At 43.1% G+C, this 22,504-nt stretch overlaps 1 protein-coding gene across 1 annotated transcript; it reads right to left on the bottom strand.

The window, feature by feature from the left end:
* Positions 1–6,806: 6,806 nt before the first annotated feature.
* Positions 6,807–10,491, bottom strand: GPRASP3 (G protein-coupled receptor associated sorting protein family member 3). Its single transcript, XM_056124216.1, has one exon. The coding sequence runs from the start codon at positions 10,385–10,387 to the stop codon at positions 8,663–8,665; it is 1,725 nt and encodes a 574-aa protein (XP_055980191.1). The 5' UTR covers positions 10,388–10,491; the 3' UTR covers positions 6,807–8,662.
* Positions 10,492–22,504: the final 12,013 nt, after the last annotated feature.

The raw sequence follows: 22,504 nt of genomic DNA, 5'->3' as shown, positions 1-22,504 counted from the left end.
GCTCCAGTAACCTACTGCAGGAACAGGACGCATTTCTGCCACAAGCCTTTGGGTTCTGAGATTCGTTTCTGAGACTCTGGGATCATGGCCACTAAGCAGTTCGATCAGGAACCAGAGAGGCCATGCCTCCAATTATATACCTGAGCCAGAGGTGGTTTGTGGGTGTTTCTCCCACATACCTAACTTTTGGCCGTTTACTTTCTTGGTAAACTTTGCCCCAAGTTTTTGGGGTCTGGCCACAGGCACAGAAGCAATTTTTGGGGTATTTGAAAGTCTGACGTTGCTATCAGGCTGCTGATGCACTCACCTCACAGGTACAGATTGACCTGCTGGCGGCAGCATACCCCCTTATTTTCCTTTAATTTCTTCTTAAACCCACTGTTCTGGTGAAGCCTGTGTGCTCTTAAGTTACCCTCTCTCTCCTCTTCTTTAGAATCTTTAATTAATAGCCATTTACTTTTTAAAATGGAATTACGTGCATGATAAAAACAATAGCGTTGCAAATCACAGAATATCAATAAAAATTTTAAAAATAAGGAAAAGTAATGAATTTATTTTCAATATCTACAGCCTCATTCTTCATTTATTTCTTTATAGGTGTAGCACTCTCCTCCTGTTGTTCATCAATTTGCTTGAGCGGGCCCAATAATGTCTCCATTGTGAGACCTTTTGTTACTGTTTTTGGCATATCAAATACGTCACAGGTAGCTTGCCAGGCTTTGACGTGCGGGCGAGATACTCTCGGAGCTTGCCAGGCTCTCCAAGAGGGGCGGAGGAATCGAACCCAGGTCAGCCACGTGCAAGGCAAAAGCACTTCCTGCTGTGCTATCACTCCAGCCTATATATATGTGTGTGTAATAGAGGAAAACAAAACTTGTGGCTAGGAGCTCACTTTTTTCTATATTAGGACTATAAATGGTAGTGAAGTTCTCATGGCAATTATTAATCAACCGTTTCCCTTTATAGTGAAGCCATAATTCCTTCACCAGAGAATGCAGAAATTGTCAGTTTCCATGGAAAGAAAAGATGTCTTCTAAGGTACTTTTTGTTCCAATAACCCAATACCCCTCAAATTAATCCCAACTGTGACTATAGAACACACCATCTAACAGTCCATTGTTTCTGTAGCTGGAAAAAGATGACTTTTTAAAAATTATTTTTGTTGCTTTTGATAAGAATTTTCTGACTTTTCTTAAGATACCTGAATATAAAATGACTCTTTGCGCTACCAACATGCATGGCCATCTGTTATCTTCCATCTCCCTATATCAACTTCTCCAGAGAACAAAGTTTCTTTTCTTTTCCCAGTATACACTCCCATAGTTTGTATCTATGAATTTTCTTAAGTTCTGAATGTTTATGAAGCATACACTTCTTCTCAATATCCTAACACCTTGGAAAAAATTTACCCCTAATCACCCTGATGAAAAAGGCTTTGGTTTCTGTACCTATCTGATTTATTTGGGGGTAAACTATTTTAAGTTTTAGCTCAGATTTACACTTGGGTGTTGGATAACATTGGGTTGTCCTTGTTCCTCCCACGGGGAGCATAGGTTTATTGAGTTACTCCCACCACAGTGCTCCCACAACACACCCTATTCATCAGGTACTCCTAATCTTATGTTACTTTTCTCTTTCCTTTATGTCCTTTGCATGTTTTAGCAATGTCCTTTTTTGTATAGACAGAGGAAATCAGTTGATATGCTTTTGTAACATGGGAGTTAATTGACTCTGAATAATATTTACTCCTCGACATCCATTATATTTACTTGACTTAAGCCTCAGTTGCCCTTACTTCCTAACACCCCCAAAATGAGGGACCTGGTGAAAAACTTGGATGTACCCAGGGCAAGCTGTAAGCTACGCCGGCATCAGAAAGGGAAAGGCTAAGCATCATAAGAAACACAATAAGTTAAGAGCATGGTCATGGAACAGACTCTGTCATGAGTTCCCCAAAAGTAATTGAATAAGGACCCTGCTAGGGTTAGCAAAGTATAACATGGCCTAAGGACTGTAGTTTAGGATATATAGCAAGATGTTCCCAGGAAGAGTCACCCTTTAAACTTAATATATCTCTTACTTGTGTTCATACAAAATGACTAGAATTGTTAGTAAGAAGTAAATTTAATATGATTGCTTAAGTGGATTACTAAGAAAAGGAGGAAGCAACATGCCGTTAGATGGAATCCCACCACTGAATGGATCTCCTACTAATCTAGAGTGCTGAATCCCCATATGAGGTTTTGTCCTTGAGTTAATCTCCTATAAGAGCTTCCCCTGAAGCAGGGGCTTCACATCTGTTTATTGCAGAGCCTGGCAAGCTCCCCGTGACATATTCGATATGCCAGACACAGTAACAACAAAGTCTCCAATGGAGACGTTACTGGGCCCACTCAAGCAAATCGATGATCAACGGGAGGGCCTTTATTGTTCAACCCCACCTATGTGATCCCCCACCCTTCATGATTTCTATATAACTAAACTGTGAGACTTAAATAAATGGCAATTGATTACCAACCAGCCTGTGGCCCCATTCCTTCGTTCCTCTGTTGTTGTAGGCTGGCCTAGGGAGACGGTTGTCAGTCATCGAACACACCCATGCATTCGAACTCAGTCTTTCCTACTTTTGATGTTTTGATTATTGCTAAGCTAATATGGGTACCTGAAATTTGATGTTGTATTTTGCTCCATTGTTCATCGATTTGCTCAAGCGGGCACCAGTAACAATTCCATTTGTGAGACTTGTTGTTACTGATTTTGGCATAATGAATATGCCATGGGGAATTTGCCAGGCTCTGCCATGCGGGCGGGATAATCTCCGTAGCTTGCCAGACTCTCCGAGAGGGATGTAGGGATTGAACTCAGGTCAGCCGCGTGCAAGGCAAATGCCCTACCCGCTGTGCTATCGCTCCAACCCAGTAGAAAACAGTATGGGTGTTTATTAAAATGTTAAAAATAGACCTGCCAGCAATTTCATTTTTAGGTATTTACCAAAACAAAGGAAAAAAATGACTCAAATATATATACACACATATATTAACTGTAGCACTAATTTCAACATTCAATATCTAGAAACAATTCAAGTGCCAAATGACAGATGAGTAGATAAAGAAGTTGTGGTATATGGCTCCAGTGGAGTACTACTCAGGTATGAGAAAAAAGGAAGCCATGCTTTTTGAAATAATATGGATGGAGGTGATTACACTAAGTGAAATAATTTAGGAGAAAGATGATCCTTTTACTGGATGATGCCATGTATATTTTCAATAAAGATAAGCAAAGCAAGGAGTAGGCCAAATCCAACAAAAGCAAACTCTTTGAAAATTATCCACAGAACTCAGAACTAATTGCTCCAGCAGATGCAGGGCAAAGGGAGACTATGGGGGTGATGGAGTCTAATGGACTATGGTGGAGGAATATTGGTACTTCGGGGGTAGGGGTAGTGTGGTAATATATACTTTGAAGAGGTGTAAAATCGTGCTGCTTAAACACAGTCCGTAAACTAATGATTTCTCATTAAAAATGTATATTAGGGGCTGGTGACTATATGGGAGAAGTGGGAAAGATTAAAAAGAGCAATGAAAAAATTCGGGGGGAATTTTAGACATATTTATTATCTTACTATGGTGAATCTCCTCCCCCTGTGCCAGGCTGTGTTCACCAGGGCACCTCGGAGCAGGGTGGGTTGAGTTTCCCTCCCTGCTCCAAGCAGAACCCTAGCAGCCAAAAATCTCCAGAACCCAGCAACAGTTATGCACAAGGCCACTCTCCACACGCTTGGACGAGCCTCATGCATGAAGGAACCGGCAGAGGAACCCAGGCATGCAGGACCCGTAGCTCAGATCTCCAAGCCAGCTTGGATTGGGACTAGGCCTTCTTCATCCAGATCCCCCATTTTCCAGTAGCTTGGCAGTCACACCCACAAACTGCCCCAGGCGCCATGTAACCTCATCAAAGGCCAAGATTCAGACTATGAAACAAAGCTCCTGAAAGAGAGCTTCGCAGTATTTCCTGGAGCCATGTAATCTCATCAATGGCCACACACCCACAAACTGCCCCCTCCCCCATGTAATCCATTACAAGCCAGTCGACCAAAAGTTTGCATTCAGAAGACTGGGAACACCTGTAAAGATGATTGAAGACCTCTCCAAAAGCCTCTGTCCCTCTCAGAGAGCCCGGCAAGCTACCGAGGGTATTCTGCCCGCATGGCAGAGCCTGGCAAGCCACCTGTGTTCAATATGCCAAAAACAGTAACAATAACAGGCCTCACTCCCCTGACCCTGAAAGAGCCTCTAAAATGGCAGTGTTGGGAAGGAAAGTAAGGAGAGGCTGCTAAAATCTCAGGGCTGGGACTAATGGAGACGTTACTGGGCCCACTTGAGCAAATCGATGAACAACGGGATGACAGTGATACAGTGATAGTATGGTGAGTTTCATGTGTATATGCATGTCAAAACATACCAAGTTGTGGAATTGAAATATGTGCAGTTCAGTGTACACCCAATTTATCTCAATCTATATTAAAAAGCACATAGCAGCTTCATATAACACAGGATGTAATCTTTTTTTATTAGTGAAATAACATGAGGTACAGTTGTTGACCTTACAAGTTTTTGTGCTTGGGATTCAGTTGTACAATGATCGAGTACCCATCCCTCCACCAGTGCCTGTTGTCCATCCCCAATGATCCCAGTAACCCTCCCATCCCTCCCACCCAACCCCATTCCATCCCACCTCTGTGGCAGGGCATTCCCTTTTGTTCTCTCCTTTTGAGTGCTGAGGTTTGCCAAAGAGGCAGTGAGTGGCAATCGTGTTTGGTCTATACTCTACTTTCAGCATTCATCTCCCATCCTGGGAGGATCCTCCCAACACCCTTTACTTGGTGTTCCCTTCTGTCTGAGCTGCCCTTTCCCCTAGCATATGCGGCTGGCCTTCAAGCCATGGAGTGAACCTCCTGGTACTTATCTCAACTATTCTTGGATGTTAGTCTCCTATTTTGTTACTTTATATTCCCCAGATGAATGCAGTCTTTCGGTCTGTCCCTCTCTTTCTGGCTCATTTCACTTAGCATGACACTTTCCATGTAGTACCACTTGTATGAAAATTTCATGACTTCAGGGCTGGAGAGATAGCACAGCGGGTAGGGCATTTGCCTTGCACACGCCCGACCTGGGTTCGATTCCCAGCATCCCATATGGTCCCCTGAGCATTGCCAGGAGTAACCCCTGAGTGCATAGCCAGGAGTAACTCCTGTGCATCGCCAGGTGTGACCCAAAAAGCAAAAAAAATAATCATGATTTCATCTTTTCTAACAGCTGCATAGTACTCCATTGTATAGATGCACCAAAGTTTCTCTAACCAGTCACCTGTTCTCGGGCACTCGGGTTTTTTCCAGATTTTGGCTATTGTGAAAAGTGCAGCAATGAACACAGAAATTCAGATGTCATTAGAAAGATTGCATTCATCTGGGGAACATAAAGTAACAAAATAGGAGACTAGCACCCAAGGGTGGATGAGATTAGTACCAGTAGTTTTGCTCCATGGCTTGGAGGCCAGCCACACACTCTAGGGGGAAAAGGGAGCTCAAATAGAGAAAGGAGCACCAAATAAAGGGTGTTGGGATGATCCTCCCAGGATGGGAGAAGCATGCTGAAAGTAGACTATAGACCAAACATGATTGCCTCTCAATGCCTCTTTTTCAAACCACAACACCCAAAACGAGAGAGAGAACAAAAGGGAATACCCTGCCACAGAGGCAGGGTGGGATGAGGGGATGGGGGTGGGAGGGATACTGGGACCCGTGGTGGTGGAAAATGGGCACTGGTGGAGGGATGGGTACTGAATCATTGTATAACTGAAAACCAAGCACACAAATTTGTAAGTCTACAACTGTACTTCATGGTGTTTCACTAATAAAAATTTAAAAAAAAGAAACACAGATGTCATTTTGGCTATACTTTTTTGCCTCTCCAGGATATATTCCCAGGAGTGGTATTGCTGGATCAAATGGGAGCTCAATTTCTAATTTTTTGAGAATCGTCCATACTGTTTTCCAAAAGGGCTAGACCAGTTGGCATTCCCACCAGCAGTGAAGGAGAGTCCCTTTCTCCCCATATCAGGATGTGCTCTTGGTTCTACTCAGGGTTCATACCTAAGGGTGCTCAAGGGACATATGGAATGCCAGGGATTGAACGTTGAGTCAGCGTGTACAAGACAAGTGCCCTACTGTTTTAGTATCCCTCTAGCCCCCCTAAATTTGTTTTTAAAAATCGGGGGACTATTCCTAGCCCTAGTAGTGGTGAGGGGACTATGCAGAGCCCAGGATTAAACCCAGGCTTCTTTCATGCAAAGCATGTGCTGTAGTCTGTTAAGCCATCTCTCCATCCCAAAACCACTTAAGTTGGAATGATGATAATAGTAAGTCAAGAAGAAATGCTATAGCCCTACTTTTGTAAAAGAATACATTTGTGGGGGCTGGAGAGATGGTATAGCAGGTAGGACACTTGCCTTGCCATGAAGTCAACTCAGGTTCAATCCTTGCCACCACATACTGTCCAGAGTCTAGCCAGGAGTGATCCCTTAGCACAGAACCAGGAAGGAGTAAGCCTTTGGCACAGCTGGGTGTGACCAAAACAAATAATACATTTGTGCATAGTATTAAAAGAACAGTCAAAATTATTAGGACAACTATGCACCAATGCAGTACTTGGGAGGATCAGGAGTCCCATCAGCAATTCTCAGCCAACCTGGCCCGCGGTTTAACTACAAGGGCCCAAGGCATCAATGTGTGAAAAACAAAGATCAGATTTTGGTTATAGAAGTTTTATTGACATATAAAGATGTTCACAATATAGTTACTGGGGAGAAAGCAAGTAACAAAACAGCATTTACAGTTTGATCATCTTTCAATTTAACTCTTCATGTATCTCAAAGCATGTAACCCTTCATTTTCATACATTTAAAAACACTCTTTATCTCAAATGTTCTAATTATCAACTGAGATCATAGTCATCGCTTCAAAATCCTGGGAATGTTTTCTAGACCATATAGTCTTCTAAGCACTACCATGTAAATAGAAGCAGTTTCTTTTCTAGATTTCCTGCATTGGGCTGATGAAACTAGTTATGCAATATCTCCAATCACTTTATCTTGTATGGTTTTAGGAGGTACAAAAGCAGAAAACTGACTTGCATACTAGTAAAACGTAGGGCCTACTGGCCTTTCGTATGATTAAGAATACATCACAAATGGTTTATATATAGCACAATTTTGCAAGGAAAAAGCAATTATCTTTTAAAATATAGCATACAAAACAATATATAGTATGATATCAGTTCTTTGGGAATAAAAGTACACACTGACAAAAAGATAGGAAGGATATATAGCTAACTTTCACTTGTTGATGTATCTATTGTATCTATTTAATAGTGTGAACTACTTGATGTTTCCTAGTTAGTGCCAGATCTTATCCATCCACTACTCATCCCAAACTCTTCTACTCTCCCCTATCCAGGTATAGCCAAATGTTTAACTGAGATGTGCAACTGGAGAAAGTTAAGAAATGCAAGGCCTTGTAGTAACCTCACAGCAAAACTGAATTGTTAAAATCATTCTATAGGCCTTCAGAGTCACTACCTAAAAGATGTAAAAAAGAACTGTAAGGAACATTTAATGAGAATACATTTTGGCATCAGACAAAATAGCTATGCCACCTGTCTGCTGTGGGGATATAGGAAAAATATCTAACTTACATAACTGTCATTGTAGTGTACCTAGTATGAGTTCAGTAATAATAACAATAATAACAACAATAATAATAATAATGCCAGTACCTAGCTCAGGATAATTATGAAGAGGGAAAAATTGTAAAATACAGTGCCAACAGTGTCTGATATAAGAGCAAGTACTTAGGAAATGTTTCCTCCCTTTACCTACTTTCTCTTCTGTGAGATGAATATAAAATAAATAGCCTAACAACCTAAGTTAAAAATGTAATAGCTAACTGAAAAATGAATATTACATTTTGAGATTCAGGGCCATTTCTTTGATATTGAATGAGTTGACTGATACCATCTCATTAGAATAGGGGGAAAACAGCAATTCCTCTTAAACACTCCCTACTAGTCCTCTGCTTCCACTGTGTGTTACGAGTACACTGTTGGCAATAAATGTGTGTTTGTGTGTGTGAATACCTATATACTACCAAGTTATCTTTTAGTGTAGACACGTCAGCTTACTGATGCAAGTAGGTTATATATTCAGGAATTAGGGATTTTTTTGCGATTTGAAGCCACAAACCTAAGTAGGTACTAATGAACAAGTTAGCTTACTTTTGTTGAACTGGTTCGCTATCTTCTTAAAATATTAAAATACACAAGACACACAAGATACCCAAAATACACAAGATAAAATTCAAGACATTTTCGGCTCACAATGTAATATTCAGTTGATACTCCAAAAATCATCTAGTTCAAACCTAGAAACTGTCACAGGTGACATTGTGTTAACAACACGACTTGTAATATGCACACTGTAATAGCCAAAACTTACACAAACTCTTTGGGAACAGATAGCCTATAGAGTTCAGAGACCGATCAAAAGTGTTTTTTCTTGTACTTCTGGGAGTTTAGAGACTGATCAAATGTTTTAATTTCTGGCTCATTTACAGAGTTTCAATAATCATTTTAACTTCACGGAAAATGGCCATGAGTGTATTGTAACTCTGGTGATCCACAACAACAATCGAGCCCTTTCTGATATGCTCTTTTATGTTAATAAATATGGCAACGGCACTAACAAGATTGGCCTTTGCCTCCTTCTGGTTAAAGATGAGTTTTAATGCTGCCAAGGCCTTTGTATCGATCATGTCCCTGGCTGCAGCTGGATTTTCAGACATATTCAAGAGAACTTTCAGAACAAGATTTCTGGTCTTACGATTTCCTGTGGACAGCAAATTGAAAAGCTCCGTAAAATAATTGGCAACAATGTGGTGATGGTTAGAATTAGTAGTCAGTTGCCCAAGTATTTTTAATCCAGACTGCTGTCCAGGCGAGTTCAACGGAAAAGACATGGTTTCCTTACACATATGCTTAACGTGTAATTCAACCTTGCGCTCTCTTTCATCCCCAGAAGGGGGATTTAGAGTAATCACAGCCTTTTTTCTCATTTCAGAGGAAGGAAAACTGAGCAAGCTTTCGATAAGTGTCACCACGCCCACATCATTAATGAACTCCTGGGCAAATGGATGAACGTTAATGATCCCCATAGCAATTTGAGCTATTTTGTGAATGAGAGGATCAGTAGTTGACTTCAGTAAGGTAACAAGTTTTTCAAACTCCTCAGAATCCATATAGCATTCCATTTTGCAAGGGCAAGCAAATGGCTTAATGCCATTCATCTCTCTGATCCTGATTTGGCGTCTGATCTCCTCTATAGTCTGAATGCAAGGCTCAGAGCCAAAAGGATACTCAGGAATAGACTGTGAACATGTGGAAGTGCTCCTAGGAGGGCAGGCTGCTGCCGCTGCTGCTGCCCCTTCAGGCACAGAATGATGACTTTCATCAGCTGAGGCCAGGACAATATACGAAGGAGGCCTTGGCTCAGACGTAGTTTGGGATCTAAACCCTAATACTGCTGGAGTTACAGCAGGGGCTTTAGGCCAGATAGTTACCTCAGACCAATCCTTGGGCCTATTTTTTTCATTAATTTCATCAATAGGCTGGGGCTTAATGATCCTGCTCACAGGTTTAGGATTAGGATCAAAACTGGTTTCATCACCATCCCAAAACCAGCTCCCAATAACATTCTCTTCCTCTTCGTCCTCACCTCCTGCCTTTGCCTTGTAACCAGTTGCACCCAGAGTCTCAGACTTATCAGCACTGTACTGGGCACTGATATCCTTAGTTTTACCTCCATTCTTAACACTGGAACGGTTACCAGCTTCTTCTCCATTCCAGATCCAGGGCCCAACACTGGAATCGTCCCCACCCCATAACCAGGCATCAATACCAGACTTCTCTTTACATATGGTTTTACCAGACTTATCTTTACTTTCAGCTCTGGGCTCAGTCACAGAACAAAGCTGAGGCTTTTTAGTGGCCTCATCTTCAAACTTGGAACTTTTATCTGACTTTGTTCCTTTCTTCTTCTCAGTAACAACCCTATTCTTAGACCCAGCCTTCATCTCTGCCTTGGCATCTGCCTGAGATATGGCCTTGGCTGCTGATTTAGCGTGGGTCTTAGCTGCAGATGTGGCTGCAGCTGCTGCCGCTGCAGCAGCTGCCGCAGCAGTAGCTGCAGCAGCAGCCGCTTTCTCGGCTTCAGCTTTTAGTGCAGCCTTTTTCCCACGTCTTGCCTTGTTTCTACGTCCATTCCTACCCCCACTCATGATTAAAGCCCAGTTATATAGAGAGCTCTATATAGTAAAGTTGATGTGTTAATACACTTTCACTAGGTCAGAGATAAGCTTTGTAGCAAGAGTTAGTTCACTGTTAGCAGATACACTTTCCAGGAAGCTGCAGTCAATGATCAAGACCACTTCAGACTGAGGGATGATGATGGATTCTTAGTGCAGTTCGATTGGCAGTGATACTCTTCTGCCACTCCAAAAACAGTACAGTCACCAGTGGAAATGAACCTAGGGTAGAAAAAGGAAATCAGCGTTGAGTATTTTTTTCATCAAATGCGTGGCTCTAAGTGGACACACACACACACACACACACAGGAGGACAGGAAACAGTAAAGATGCATTGTGCGACAGAAGTGGAATAAAAGACAGTCTTCTTTTAACATAAGCCTGTTACTTCATTTTATCCCTTTTACACTCCTATTAGTGCCTAACAAGGTTCTTTCCTGATACTACCACATTCATTTCCTTGTATCAAATAGGAACAGAAACGTGAAAGTTTGTTGAGAACGAGGGGGGCTAAAAATATCCAGCTTCTCTACGCACAACATTATTTTAAATCTATGAAGTCTGACACTTACCTGCACTGATCTGGCACAATTCTCCTTCCTTGCTCTCAGTGTTGTTAAATCCCAAGCAAATTCATAGGCAGACCTATGTACAAAACATACAGGAGGGATTGAAATTTAATGTGGTAACTGTCACCTCTGGTTTCAAAACCCAATATGAGAAAAAAGATGTCTGGAAAATTGGAAGATTGTCTCTAAAACATGATCTGGTTCCACCCATTTACCAACTAAGCCCCATTCTCAACAGGGATACTCAGGCTCACACTTACCTGGGTTCCAAATGAAGAGTAATTGATGAAAGTCTTCTTAATTACATTCGAAGTAAACAGGCATCCACAGATTTCTAAAGGAACCTATGAATATAAAGTAACACTTATGAATTAAAATAACAGACAACAGAAAGCACAAGAAATTGAGATGTCCTAATATCATCTGAAAAGGGTTGTGACACATACATTTGATATTCAATGTCACATTTTCTCTCACCTCTCTGCTATCACCTGATGATTTGCCATACATTCCCCCAAAACCTGCAGCTTGTCTAATTATGCCTCCTTCCAACACAAATCCAGCAGTGAGAGATTTTTTTACCCTGAACAAAAATATGAGGCCCCAAAATAGAGAGTGGAACACAGGTATCTTAGTTAGAAATAAGGTAGGGAGGATAATAGGAATTATAATTTCAATACCATTTTTGCACACCCCTACCCTTTCATCCATATGAAGCTCATACCTCAGTCACCACATCTGCCCACCAGCAGGGGGCGCAGGAGACGCTTTCTTTTTCGCCAACGCAATTCTCTAGCTGGAAAAGAATCACGCCCTGCAGAAAGAGGGAGGGGCATTTAGAAAAATACCAAGCGATTATAATGCCAACATTAGAAAAAATATCAGGTTAATAAAAAAAACCCCGAAATTCATGTCGTGCATCTCCTTTCCAAGAGCCAGAAGCTAAGAAAATGTTTTCGCCAACCTCTACAGTGATCCATGAATTTTTGATGTAGCAGCTTCTCATCAAGCAGCTACAAAGGTCCGATGGAGATGAAATTTTTCGGAACAACACATCGACGCAGATTAATCTCATGATTTCTAAATGGACCCTTCAGAATGTTTTCTCCTCTATTCTAAAATAACGCCTCCCAACGTAGATTAAGCAGGAATACTGAGAAGCTCAAAGAAAATAACGGGTAAATATGTCTGTATTTATTTACGTGGACCCTTCTGGTAGCGTCGATCAACCCCTCGGCCTTTCAGACTGAACTAAATTGGAGGCAAGACCCAAATAGGCAATAATACAGTGGTCTATGGTCTATTAGAAGTCACAGAACTATTTGCAACTATTTGCTTCTGGTGTCTTAATAACCCACTCACAGCTGCCCTTGGCTGATGAACGTGCCAGACCGAATACGCAACATGTGGGAAGAGACAGCATCCGAGCCGCGGAGGCCCCACAAGATCCTTTCCAGAAACTCCGACTGCGGAGCCAAGGACCCCGCCCTGCCTTTCCAGACCCTTCCCCCACGAAGGGCCGCTCCGCTCCGCCATTTCTCCCGTGGCAGCCTCCCCCACGGCCCTCCGGGCGCAGACAACATCGAGGGCGGGGCGCGGGCGCCTGCAGCGCTGGCCAAGACGCCGCCTGCGCGCTTGGCTCCCAGGCGATTTGGGGGCGCTTCTGGCCGGCCCGAGCCCTGGGCCCGGCCCGCGGCTCTCGCCGCCTCCTCGCCGCCAGGGTCCCGCCGCCGCACCCCTCTCCCCCGGACCCGACCCTCGCCCCGCCGCTCCCCCCGCGCCGGCCCACCGAGGGCCGCGGGCGGCTGTCAGCCTGCCAAGGCTGGAGACCACCCTCCTTCGACTCCTGGCCGCCGACGCCCCTACCTGCCTCGGCGGGCCCCAGGCCCAGGCCTGCCCCTCGTCCCGGCGCGCCTCGCTCAGCCGACCGCCAGCGCTCCCCGCTTTCCGTGTGGCCAGGACCGCAGAGGCGCGCCGCCCCCGACTCTCGCGCACCGCTGCACCAAACTGGGCAGGGGCTGCGCACACTGCGACACAAACGGCTCGCGAAGAGGGTGTCGGGAAGGGGGGCGGAGGGATACTGCGTGAAAGGGCTCGGCGCCCCCTCCCAGGCCCACCGCAGTTCCGACCCAGAGGGGGCGGGGCCGCGAGGAGTTTCCAGCCCAGAGGCGGGATAACCCGCGATTGCCTCAGTAGACTGGCCCCCAGATATCTACGTGGCGACCACCCTTCGCTTTCCTGGCCTTTCAAGATGTTGGATCACCCATGATTGGCATTGGGGGGCCACAATATGCAGTTTGGGAGGGGCTGCGCTGGAGACTCGCGGATGGATACCAAAACGCCCCTCTGTGTGTGTATGTTATGTGAACCCCCACACCACTTGCATGTCTGACCAGCTTCCCCTCCCCCATCAGGATCGCCATATTTTCTTGAACGGAAAAGGGGGTGTCAGTACACCAAGCTGGAAGGAGAGAGCAGCTTTAAAATCAGATTGTCCTGAAGGTTCTGGGAGTGGGCTTCCAAAGTTTCTCATTGCTTTTGGGTGGCATCCAGTGAAAATGGGACGGAGCTCCACTATGGGGGGTGGGCGGCGGGGGCGGGGTATCAGAGCCTATAATCCTAGAAGACAGACCACCGGCTGTTCCAAGTGGTTTCTTCCACCGTGCTTCTTTCTGCCAGTTTGTCCATCTCCCTCCCCAGTCTCTCCTCTCCCTCTCTTATTTGAAATGGTAGCACATTTTGTCATCTGGAGGAGAGCCAGATAGTTTCCCAGAAAGAGGGCCTCTCCTTGTCAAGGCCAGCACTGGGTCAGACAACCTCCCTTTCTCTCAGCCCACAGCTAAATCACAGGCATCTCATAGATTTCCTCTTGTAGTATCCGAAAGAAAAGGGGCACTCCCCACAAGAAAGTCTCAAGATGTTCTAGCTGGTCTTGATCTCTCCCCCCTTTCTGCCCATTACATCAGTCCTGAATGTGTAATTTTGTTTTTTCACTTCACCTCCCAAGCAGTGATCACTAAATAGAACTGTTTAGATTGTAAATTCCAAGAAAAAAGGCCCCCTTTGAAGTTTATTATTCTCAGTGCCACAAAGAGTTGAAAGAGATGTGTCAGAATTTTATGGTACTATCTATTGGCTGCAGGTCAATGCACGTATCTATCTCTGTACCTTGTATGTAGCCCAGACCTAACCTAGAGATCACAGTGGATACTTTGTATTGGCTTTTGGGGCACAACTGGCAGTGCTCAGGGCTTACTCCTTGACTCTGAGCTCAGTAAACATTCCTGGTGGGGCTCAAGGGACTATATGAAGATGGAACTCAGGTCAGCTATGTTCAAGGAAGGTCCCCAAACCACTCTATGATGGCTCCAGCCATGCAGGGGATAGTTTTTTTATGTGATTCTCAGTGGAGGAAAGCCAGGAAGAGGGAAGTATGGAGCTATGAACCAACTCCCGAAACAAACAGTTTTGTACTAATACTTTCATTTAAAATGGAAGTCACAAAGCAGGGCTGGAGCTATAGCACAGTGGGTAGGGTGTTTGCCTTGCAAGCGGCCAATATGGCCGACCCGAGTTCGATTCCTCGGCCCCTCTCGGAGAGCCCAGCAAGCTACCGAGAGTTATCTTGCATGCACGGCAAAGCCTGGCAAGCTCCCCGTGAAGTATTCAATATGCCAAACACAGTAACAACAAGTCTTACGATGGAGACGTTACTGGGACCGCTAGAGCAAATCGATGAATAACGGGAGGACCGTGACCATGACAAAGGTAAAGGTAAAGGTAAAGGCCCTGCCGTTGATCGTCGATTTGCTCGAGCGGGCCCAGTAACGTCTCCATTGGAGACTTTGTTGTTACTGTGTCTGGCATATCGAATACTCTCGGTAGCTTGCCGGGCTCTCCGAGAGGGGCGGAGGAATCGAACTCGGGTCGGCCATGTTGGCCGCTTGTAAGGCGAATGCCCTACCCGCGACCATGACAAAGAAGAGGACGAAATCCATAGCTTATTTTGTTATTTTTATTCACTTTAAGGTCCCTCAATCTGACAATTAATATGTAAATTAGAAGGTCAGTCTCAGAGAGCCCAGCTAGCTACTGACAATATCTTGCCCACAGGGCAAAGCCTGTCAAGCTACCCATGATGTGCTCAATATGCCAAACACAGTAATAACAAGTCTCACAATGGAGACGTTACTGGGCCCACTCGAGCAAATTGATGAACAATGGGAGGACAGTGCTAAAGAAGGTCATTGTCCTAGCTAGAATAAAATTAGTTTTAATTGCTTGGTACACTACTTTTTGATGAATAATAACACAGGATCTGATTTTTTATGTTTTGTTAATTTTTTTAGTTTGGGGATTCACATTCAGTGATGCTCAGGGGTTATTCCTGGATCTGCACTCAGGAATTACTCCTGGCAGTGCTCAGGGTACCATATTTGATGCTAAGGATCAAATCTGGTTGGATAGACAGTATAGCATGTAGGCCGCATGCAAGGCAACCACCCTACCTGGTGTACTATCTCTCCAGCCTATAGAATATGATTCTTAACATTTGTTCTTATTCTTTTGTCCTTTTATTTAAATCTTAATAATACTAACAATCTGCAGAGTATATTTATTATTAATATTAGATCTGCAAATTCTTACGTAAGAGTTGATTTTGCTATTGTAATGTTATAATGTGTGGGACTCGGGGCTGAGATCTCCAAGCCTGCACGGTTTGGGACTGGACCTGCCAGTAACTAGACAGTTACACCCACCAACTGCCGTGTAACTCCAACAACGGCCAGGATCCAGAGATTATCACACTCAGCTCCCGGGAGAGAACAAGGCAGAGTCTCCTACCCTGTGCCTGTCTCCACCAGGGCCCAACAGCTGAAGACCTCCGGGGCCCAGCCAAGGCCATGCTGGGACCACTCTCCACACACTTGGATGAGCCTCATGCATAAAAGAACTGGCAGAGGAACCCAGGTGTGTGGGACCTGGGCCTGAGATCTCCAAGCCTGCACGGTTTGGGACTGGACCTGCCAGTAACTAGACAGTTACACCCACCAACTGCTGTGTAACTCCAACAACGGCCAGGATCCAGAGATTATCACACTCAGCTCCCGGAAGCGCGCGGCCGTGAATGACATCTTATCATCTCATTCCTACTTTGGACAAACTGGCAGGCTACCAAAAGTAACCTGCCCACACGGCAGAGTCTGGCAAACTCCCCGTGGTATACCCAATATGCCAAATACCAGGAACAATGATGGGTCTCATTCTCCTAACCCTGAAAAAGCCTTGAATATGGCACTTTTAAAAAAAAATCTCAGGGCTAGGACGAAGAAGACGTTACTGGCACCTGCTCAAGGCAATCGACGAACAACAGGGTGGTCGTGATCGTGATCGTGAATGTTATAAGTAATTTATGTAAAATGGCACTGTTTATAATAGCTCTAATTGTACATAGGGGCTGCAGCGATAATACAGCGGGTAGGGCGCTTGCCTTACATGCAGCCATCCGGGTTGACCCCTGTTCGATTCCTCCGCCCCCCTTGGAGAGCCCCGCAAGCTACAGAGAGCATTGTGCCCATACGGCAAAGCCTGGCAAGCTAACCATGACGTATTCGATATGCCACAAACAGTAACAAGTCTCACAATGGACATTACTGGTTCCCGCTAGAGCAAATCGATGAACAACGAGAGGACAGTGCTACAGTGCTAACTGTACATAACTATACGTGACCATCAGTAGGGAAAAGTATGAAACTCTGGTACATTTGTTTCATATAAAGTACTATTCTACTTACTATGTATCAAAAGGATGAAAGAGCTCTATATATCCCAAGATGCAAATAACTCCAAATATAAAGATAAGTGAAAATGCAAAATATTTGAATATAAATCCTTTTGTGGAAAAAATGTACTTTCTAATATATATGTCCACACATAGAATTTCTATAATAAATTCAAACTATGAAGTGAGTTTTACCTACAGAGAAGAATAGAGATTATGAAGTAAAGCATGACTTGTTCTTTTATTTTCTGTATAAATTTTATTTTGTGTTACTGTTACAAGAATACACTGGGCATATTTTTGCCAACTTTGATTTGTGCCAATGTGTTTCTTTTCCCTAAATAACTTTAATGAGAATTTTATTAGTATATTGTTCACATTCTACAAAGCTGCATCAGCTTTGTAGATACCTGGAAGTAAAATTGTTAAAAAAATTATTCAGCTTGATTTTCTTGGAAACCTTTTGTTTTGTTTTGGTGTCTTTAACCTTGGATTTGCTTTTATTAATTCTGGAAAGATTATAAGCCGTTATTTATTGCTTCAAAATTTCTTCTGCTCTAGATCCACTATTTTCCTATTGGTATTTCAAATATATATTATAATTTTGGAATTGTTCCCAGTTCTTAGATGTCCTGTTCATATTTTTTTCCATTTCAGTTTGTAAGTTTCTATTGATCTATTTTCTTTTTTACCTTTTTGGGACACACTTGGCATTGCTCAGGGCTTACTCCTGGCTCTGACCTCAGGGATCATTCATCATAGAGCTCAAGAGACTGAACAGGGTACAGGGATCAAATCTGGGTCAGTTGCATGCAAAGCAAGAGCCTTATCCACTGTATTATCTCTCTGGTCCGTGATGTATTTTCTTCTTTAGGGGCAGCCCACACCCAGCCATGCTCAGGGGCCATGGTGCAGTGTTCTGGGTTCCATGTGGTGCTAGGCATCAAACCTGGGCCTTCCACATACAATGCGTGTACTCATCCTGTTGAGCTATCTCTTAGGCCCCTGAAATTTCCTTTTCATTGCATATTTCTGCTTATATTTCTCAGATGTTCTTTCATGTTGTCTACTTTGCTTTATACAGCCATTAAAACATTAATCATATATATATGTATATAAAAGGCCCTCCCGTTGATCGTCGATTTGCTCGAGCGGGCCCAGTAATGTCTCCATTGGAGACTTTGTTGTTACTGTGTCTGGCATATCCAATACTCTCGGTAGCTTGCCGGGCTCTCCGAGAGGGACGGAGGAATCGAACTCGGGTCGGCCATGTTGGCCGCTTGTAAGGCAAACGCCCTACCCACTGTGCTATCGCTTCAGCCCATATATATGTATATATATATATATATATATATATATATATATATATCTTCAGTTGATGGGCAGTGCTTGGAGGCTACTATGGGCTCTGGGCTTGGGGATTACTGCTGGAAGTGCTCAGGGGACCACGAGGTGCTGGAGTCAAAACCAGGTCTTCTGCATGCATAGCATTTGCTCAGACCATTGATCTATTTCTTTGGTCCAGTCATAATTATTTTAAATCCCTACCTAATATTTGCCTTGCATGTGGGTTCGATCCCCAACATTCCATATGGTTCTCCAAGCCAACCAGGAGTGAATTCTGAGTGCAGCACCAGGAGTAAGTCCTAAGCACTGCCAGGTATGTTCCCAAAACAAAACAAAGTAAATCCTTGCCTGATGATTTTAAAAATCTGCATTATACCAGAGTCTGGTTCTGATGCTTGCTCTCTGTCTTCAAACTTCTTTTTTGCTATTAAAGTGCCTTATAGTATTCACATGAGAAATTGCTCTACATCACTGATCATCAGGGAGATACAGATCAAAACAACAATGAAATATAATCTCACACCACAGAGACTGGCCCACATCCAAAAGAACAAAAGCAACCAGTGTTGGTGTGGATGTGGCAAGAAAGGGACTCTCCTTCACTGCTGGAGGGAATGACAACTGGTTCAGCCCTTTTGGAAAACAGTATGGACTATTCTCAAAAAATTAGAAATTGAGCTCCCACTTGACACAGAAATACCACTCCTGGGAATATATCCCAGAGAGGCAAAAAAGTACAGTTGAAATGACATCTGCACTTCTATGTTCATTGCTGCACTGTTCACAATAGCCAAAATCTGGAAAAAACCCGAATGCCTGAGAACAGATGACTGGTTAAAGAAACTTTGGTACATCTACACAATGGAGTACTATGCAGTTGTTAGAAAAGATGAAGTCATGAAATTTTCATACAAGTAGTACTACATGGAAAGTATCATGCTAAGTGAAACGAGCCAGAAAGAGAGGGACAGACATAGATTGCATTCATCTGGGGAATATAAAGTAACAAAATAGGAGATTAACATCCAAGAATAGTCGAGATAAGTACCAGGAGGTTCACTCCATGACTTGAAGGCCAACTGCACATGCAAGGGGAAAAGGCAGCTCAGATAGAGAAGGCAACACCAAGTAAAGGGTGTTTTACTTGGTGGACACCAAGGGAACACCAAGTAGAGGATCCTCCTAGGATGGGAGATGCGTGCTGAGAGTAGACTATAGACCGAACATGAATGCCACTTAATGCCTCTTTTGCAAACCTCAGCACCCAAAAGGAGAGAGAGAACAAAAGGGAATGCCCTGCCACAGAGGTGGGATGGGATGGAGGGGTGGAGGGTTGGGAGGGATACTGGGATCAGTGGTGGTGGAGAATGAGCACTGGTGGAGGGATGGGTACTCGATCATTGTATAACTGAAACCTAAGCACAAAAATTTGTAAGTACATAACTGTACCTCATGGTATTTCACTAATAACAATTTTTTAAAAATAATAAAGTGCCTTATAGTCTTGAATTTGAAACTAGAATCTTGCATTTGGTATAATATTTTTTTAAATAGAAATAAGGGTAGACATTGATTTTTTGGTTTTTTTTTTTTGCTTTTTGTGATCACATCCACAATGCACAGGGGTTATTCCTGGCTCTGCACTCAGGAATTACTCCTGGTGGCGCTCAGGGGACCATATGGGATGCTGGGACTCAAACTCAGGTCGGCTGCATGCAAGGCAAACGCCCTACCCGCTGTGCTATTGCTCCACCCCCTGATTTTTTGTTCTTAATCTGGTTTATGGCAGTGCTCAGGGATCAATCCTGTCAAGACTCAGGGGACCATACGAGATGCTGAGTGTCAAATTTAGATTGGCCACAGGCAAGGCAAGCACCCTACCTGCTATACTATCGCTCCAGGCCCCTTAGGTCTACTTTTAATATAAGCTGGGTTGTGTGTATATTTGCCGTATTTGTATGTACCAAACTACTCAAATTCCTTTAGTATCTTTATTTTTGTTTCCCCTCTTAATTTTGGATTAAGTTCTCTCTCACACACTATTTCACACTCAATCTTCAGCAATTCATCAAAATTGCCATCTAAGTGTTCTTAGTTGTTTATGTCCCTAGCACTTTCTGGAGTACAATTTAAGAGAGAGAGACTATGATTCTAGATTTTGGGATGCTTATATGCTCTGTGATCTCTGTTTTCTGATGGTTTCAAGATATGTCACTCATTCACAGTTGAACTTTTCATTTTTCTGGTTTTAAGTATAGGATCAAGACTTCTAAGCTCTTTTCAATTCAAAACTGAAACTGGAAGTATGGCTATGGATTTTCATTGAGTGTCTAAAGACAATTTTCTGCCCTTTCCTTTTCAGCTAAACTTCAGATTCTGGGAATTAATTTTCTTTTTTTTCCACCCCAGATGAATAGTCATATGGCTCCCTGAACCTGGCTTCTCGGGTTTTGTGGGGGGCAGTGGGGGAACACCCAGTTTTGCTTAGAACTTTCTCAAGGATCTGAGTTCAGGAATCAGTTCTGGTGGGGCTCGGCAGACCATATAGCATTCCAGGGATAGAACACGGGTTGGCCATGTGCAAGGCTGCCCACTGTACTAATTTTCCTGCCCTCAGCTCCAAATATCTTAACCTACATTGCAGATTAGAATTCTTATCTCCTGGATCAAAATTTCTTGTATTTCAGCCTCAGTAGCTGTGACTTAACTCTAGGAGAAAAATGTCATCTGTCATCATAACCACCACAAAGAGGCAACGCACTATGCTATTAGGTGCTTGTTTAGATAGAATTGGGTTTCCCAAAACTTACTTGGCCTACCTCCCCCTTTCAGAAAAAAGTCATTCAGCATTATCTAGAAATCTATTTTCTTTAAGGGAAAAAAGCATAAAGCACTTCCTCAGTTGCACCCAAGGGTACTACTACCCTCATCATTCCCCCGTGCTTCATTGGGGCAGTATCACCCACTTTGGGAAACAGTGGAACAGAGTGATCAGTTTCTCAGCCTTGGAAACACATTCTGGGGCTGAAGAGATATCATAGCAAGTAGGGTGTTTGCCTTGCATGCAGTCGACCCGGGTTCGATTCCCAGCATCCCATGGTCCCCTGAGCACCGCCAGGAGTAACTCCTGAGTGCAGAGCCAGGAGTAATCCCTGTGCATCGCTAGGTGTGACCCAAAAAACAAAAATAAAAAAAGGATGATGTATGTTATGGTAGGGAAACACATCTCTGAACTTTAATCTGGTACTCAATCAGACTTCAGAGCCGAGCAATTCAAAGTATGCATGCATACTCTGCCAATAGTTGTGTCACTATGAAAAAAGTAGGTCATGCTCTGTTATCTCAGATAATATATACTTCAGATGGTACTGACAATACCTCACACAATTTTTACATACACTAAATCAAAACTTATCAGATATTCTTCTATACTTGCCATACTCACATGTATGTAACAAGTCTTTCTAGCTCTTTTAAAAATTGTGACCCATTCATATTGCGGGGTGAACTGAAGAAAGTAGGAGAGAATAAATGAAAATTCCACAGTGTTTGCCAGGTATTTATAATACAAAGATACTGCCATCATAGCTCTTTGTCACTGTCCACTCAGTGCTTCCTATACTTGTGTGTTTCTTACCATAATCTCTTACTAAAAGAACATCATTTGTACCTGAGTATGCTTCCTTCCTCCTTACAGTCATGTATGTTTGGGAAATTAATCCCAGTTCTAAAGGGAAGCTGCTTGCTCTGGTTAAGAAAGAAGTGCTCTAACTATTCAATGAAATATTAGGAGATTTCAGAAGGAATTCTGAGAATAGCATTTCTTAATCTTAAGAAAAAATATTAGAAATGATTGGCTCCTGATCCTCAGGAAGTCACTGATTACTAGAGTTATAGTCGTTTGGCTTCCAGTCTTAGAATGAATGGTATTATAAATAGCAAAAGACAGGAAGTAGAAAAGCTGACTCCTCCGCAGAATCAAATTGCCATCAGGTCACACCTGCCTCAGTGTATCTATTTTGTGATTAAATATACACCCAGGTACAAAACAACTCTTCCACAAATTCCTAAAATTTTGTCTATCAGTGAGCACCAGACTCGGACAGAACTCATGTTTCCATATGAAAGAAAAACTATGTTCTTAATGCCTTAGCTAATGATTGCCAGAACTCTGATAACTGCCTCAGAATGCAAAGAAATTCTTGAGAATTAAAATCTAAACTCTTACTTATCTATGGGGTTTAGAGGTACTTTAAATAATGGAGTTCATAGAAAAGCAGACTTTCAATTCAGAAAATCATTTTGTGAAACTGTACCCAGATATCAGAAGTTCTTTGCTTTCAATTCAACCTGAGGTTGAAAAAGATAAGTTCATACTATCAAAAGTCAGAA

Source organism: Sorex fumeus, unplaced genomic scaffold (assembly GCF_029834395.1).
Source record: "Sorex fumeus unplaced genomic scaffold, SorFum_2.1 ptg000050l, whole genome shotgun sequence".
NCBI lineage: Eukaryota > Metazoa > Chordata > Mammalia > Eulipotyphla > Soricidae > Sorex > Sorex fumeus.
The sequence above is the reverse complement of the archived record's forward strand: the minus strand, read 5'-3'. Positions and strand labels throughout refer to the sequence as shown.

Coding starts and splice junctions, on each gene's coding strand:
- GPRASP3 (XM_056124216.1), bottom strand. CDS start 10,387: ATGAGTGGGGGTAGGAATGGACGTAGAAACAAGGCAAGACGTGGGAAA.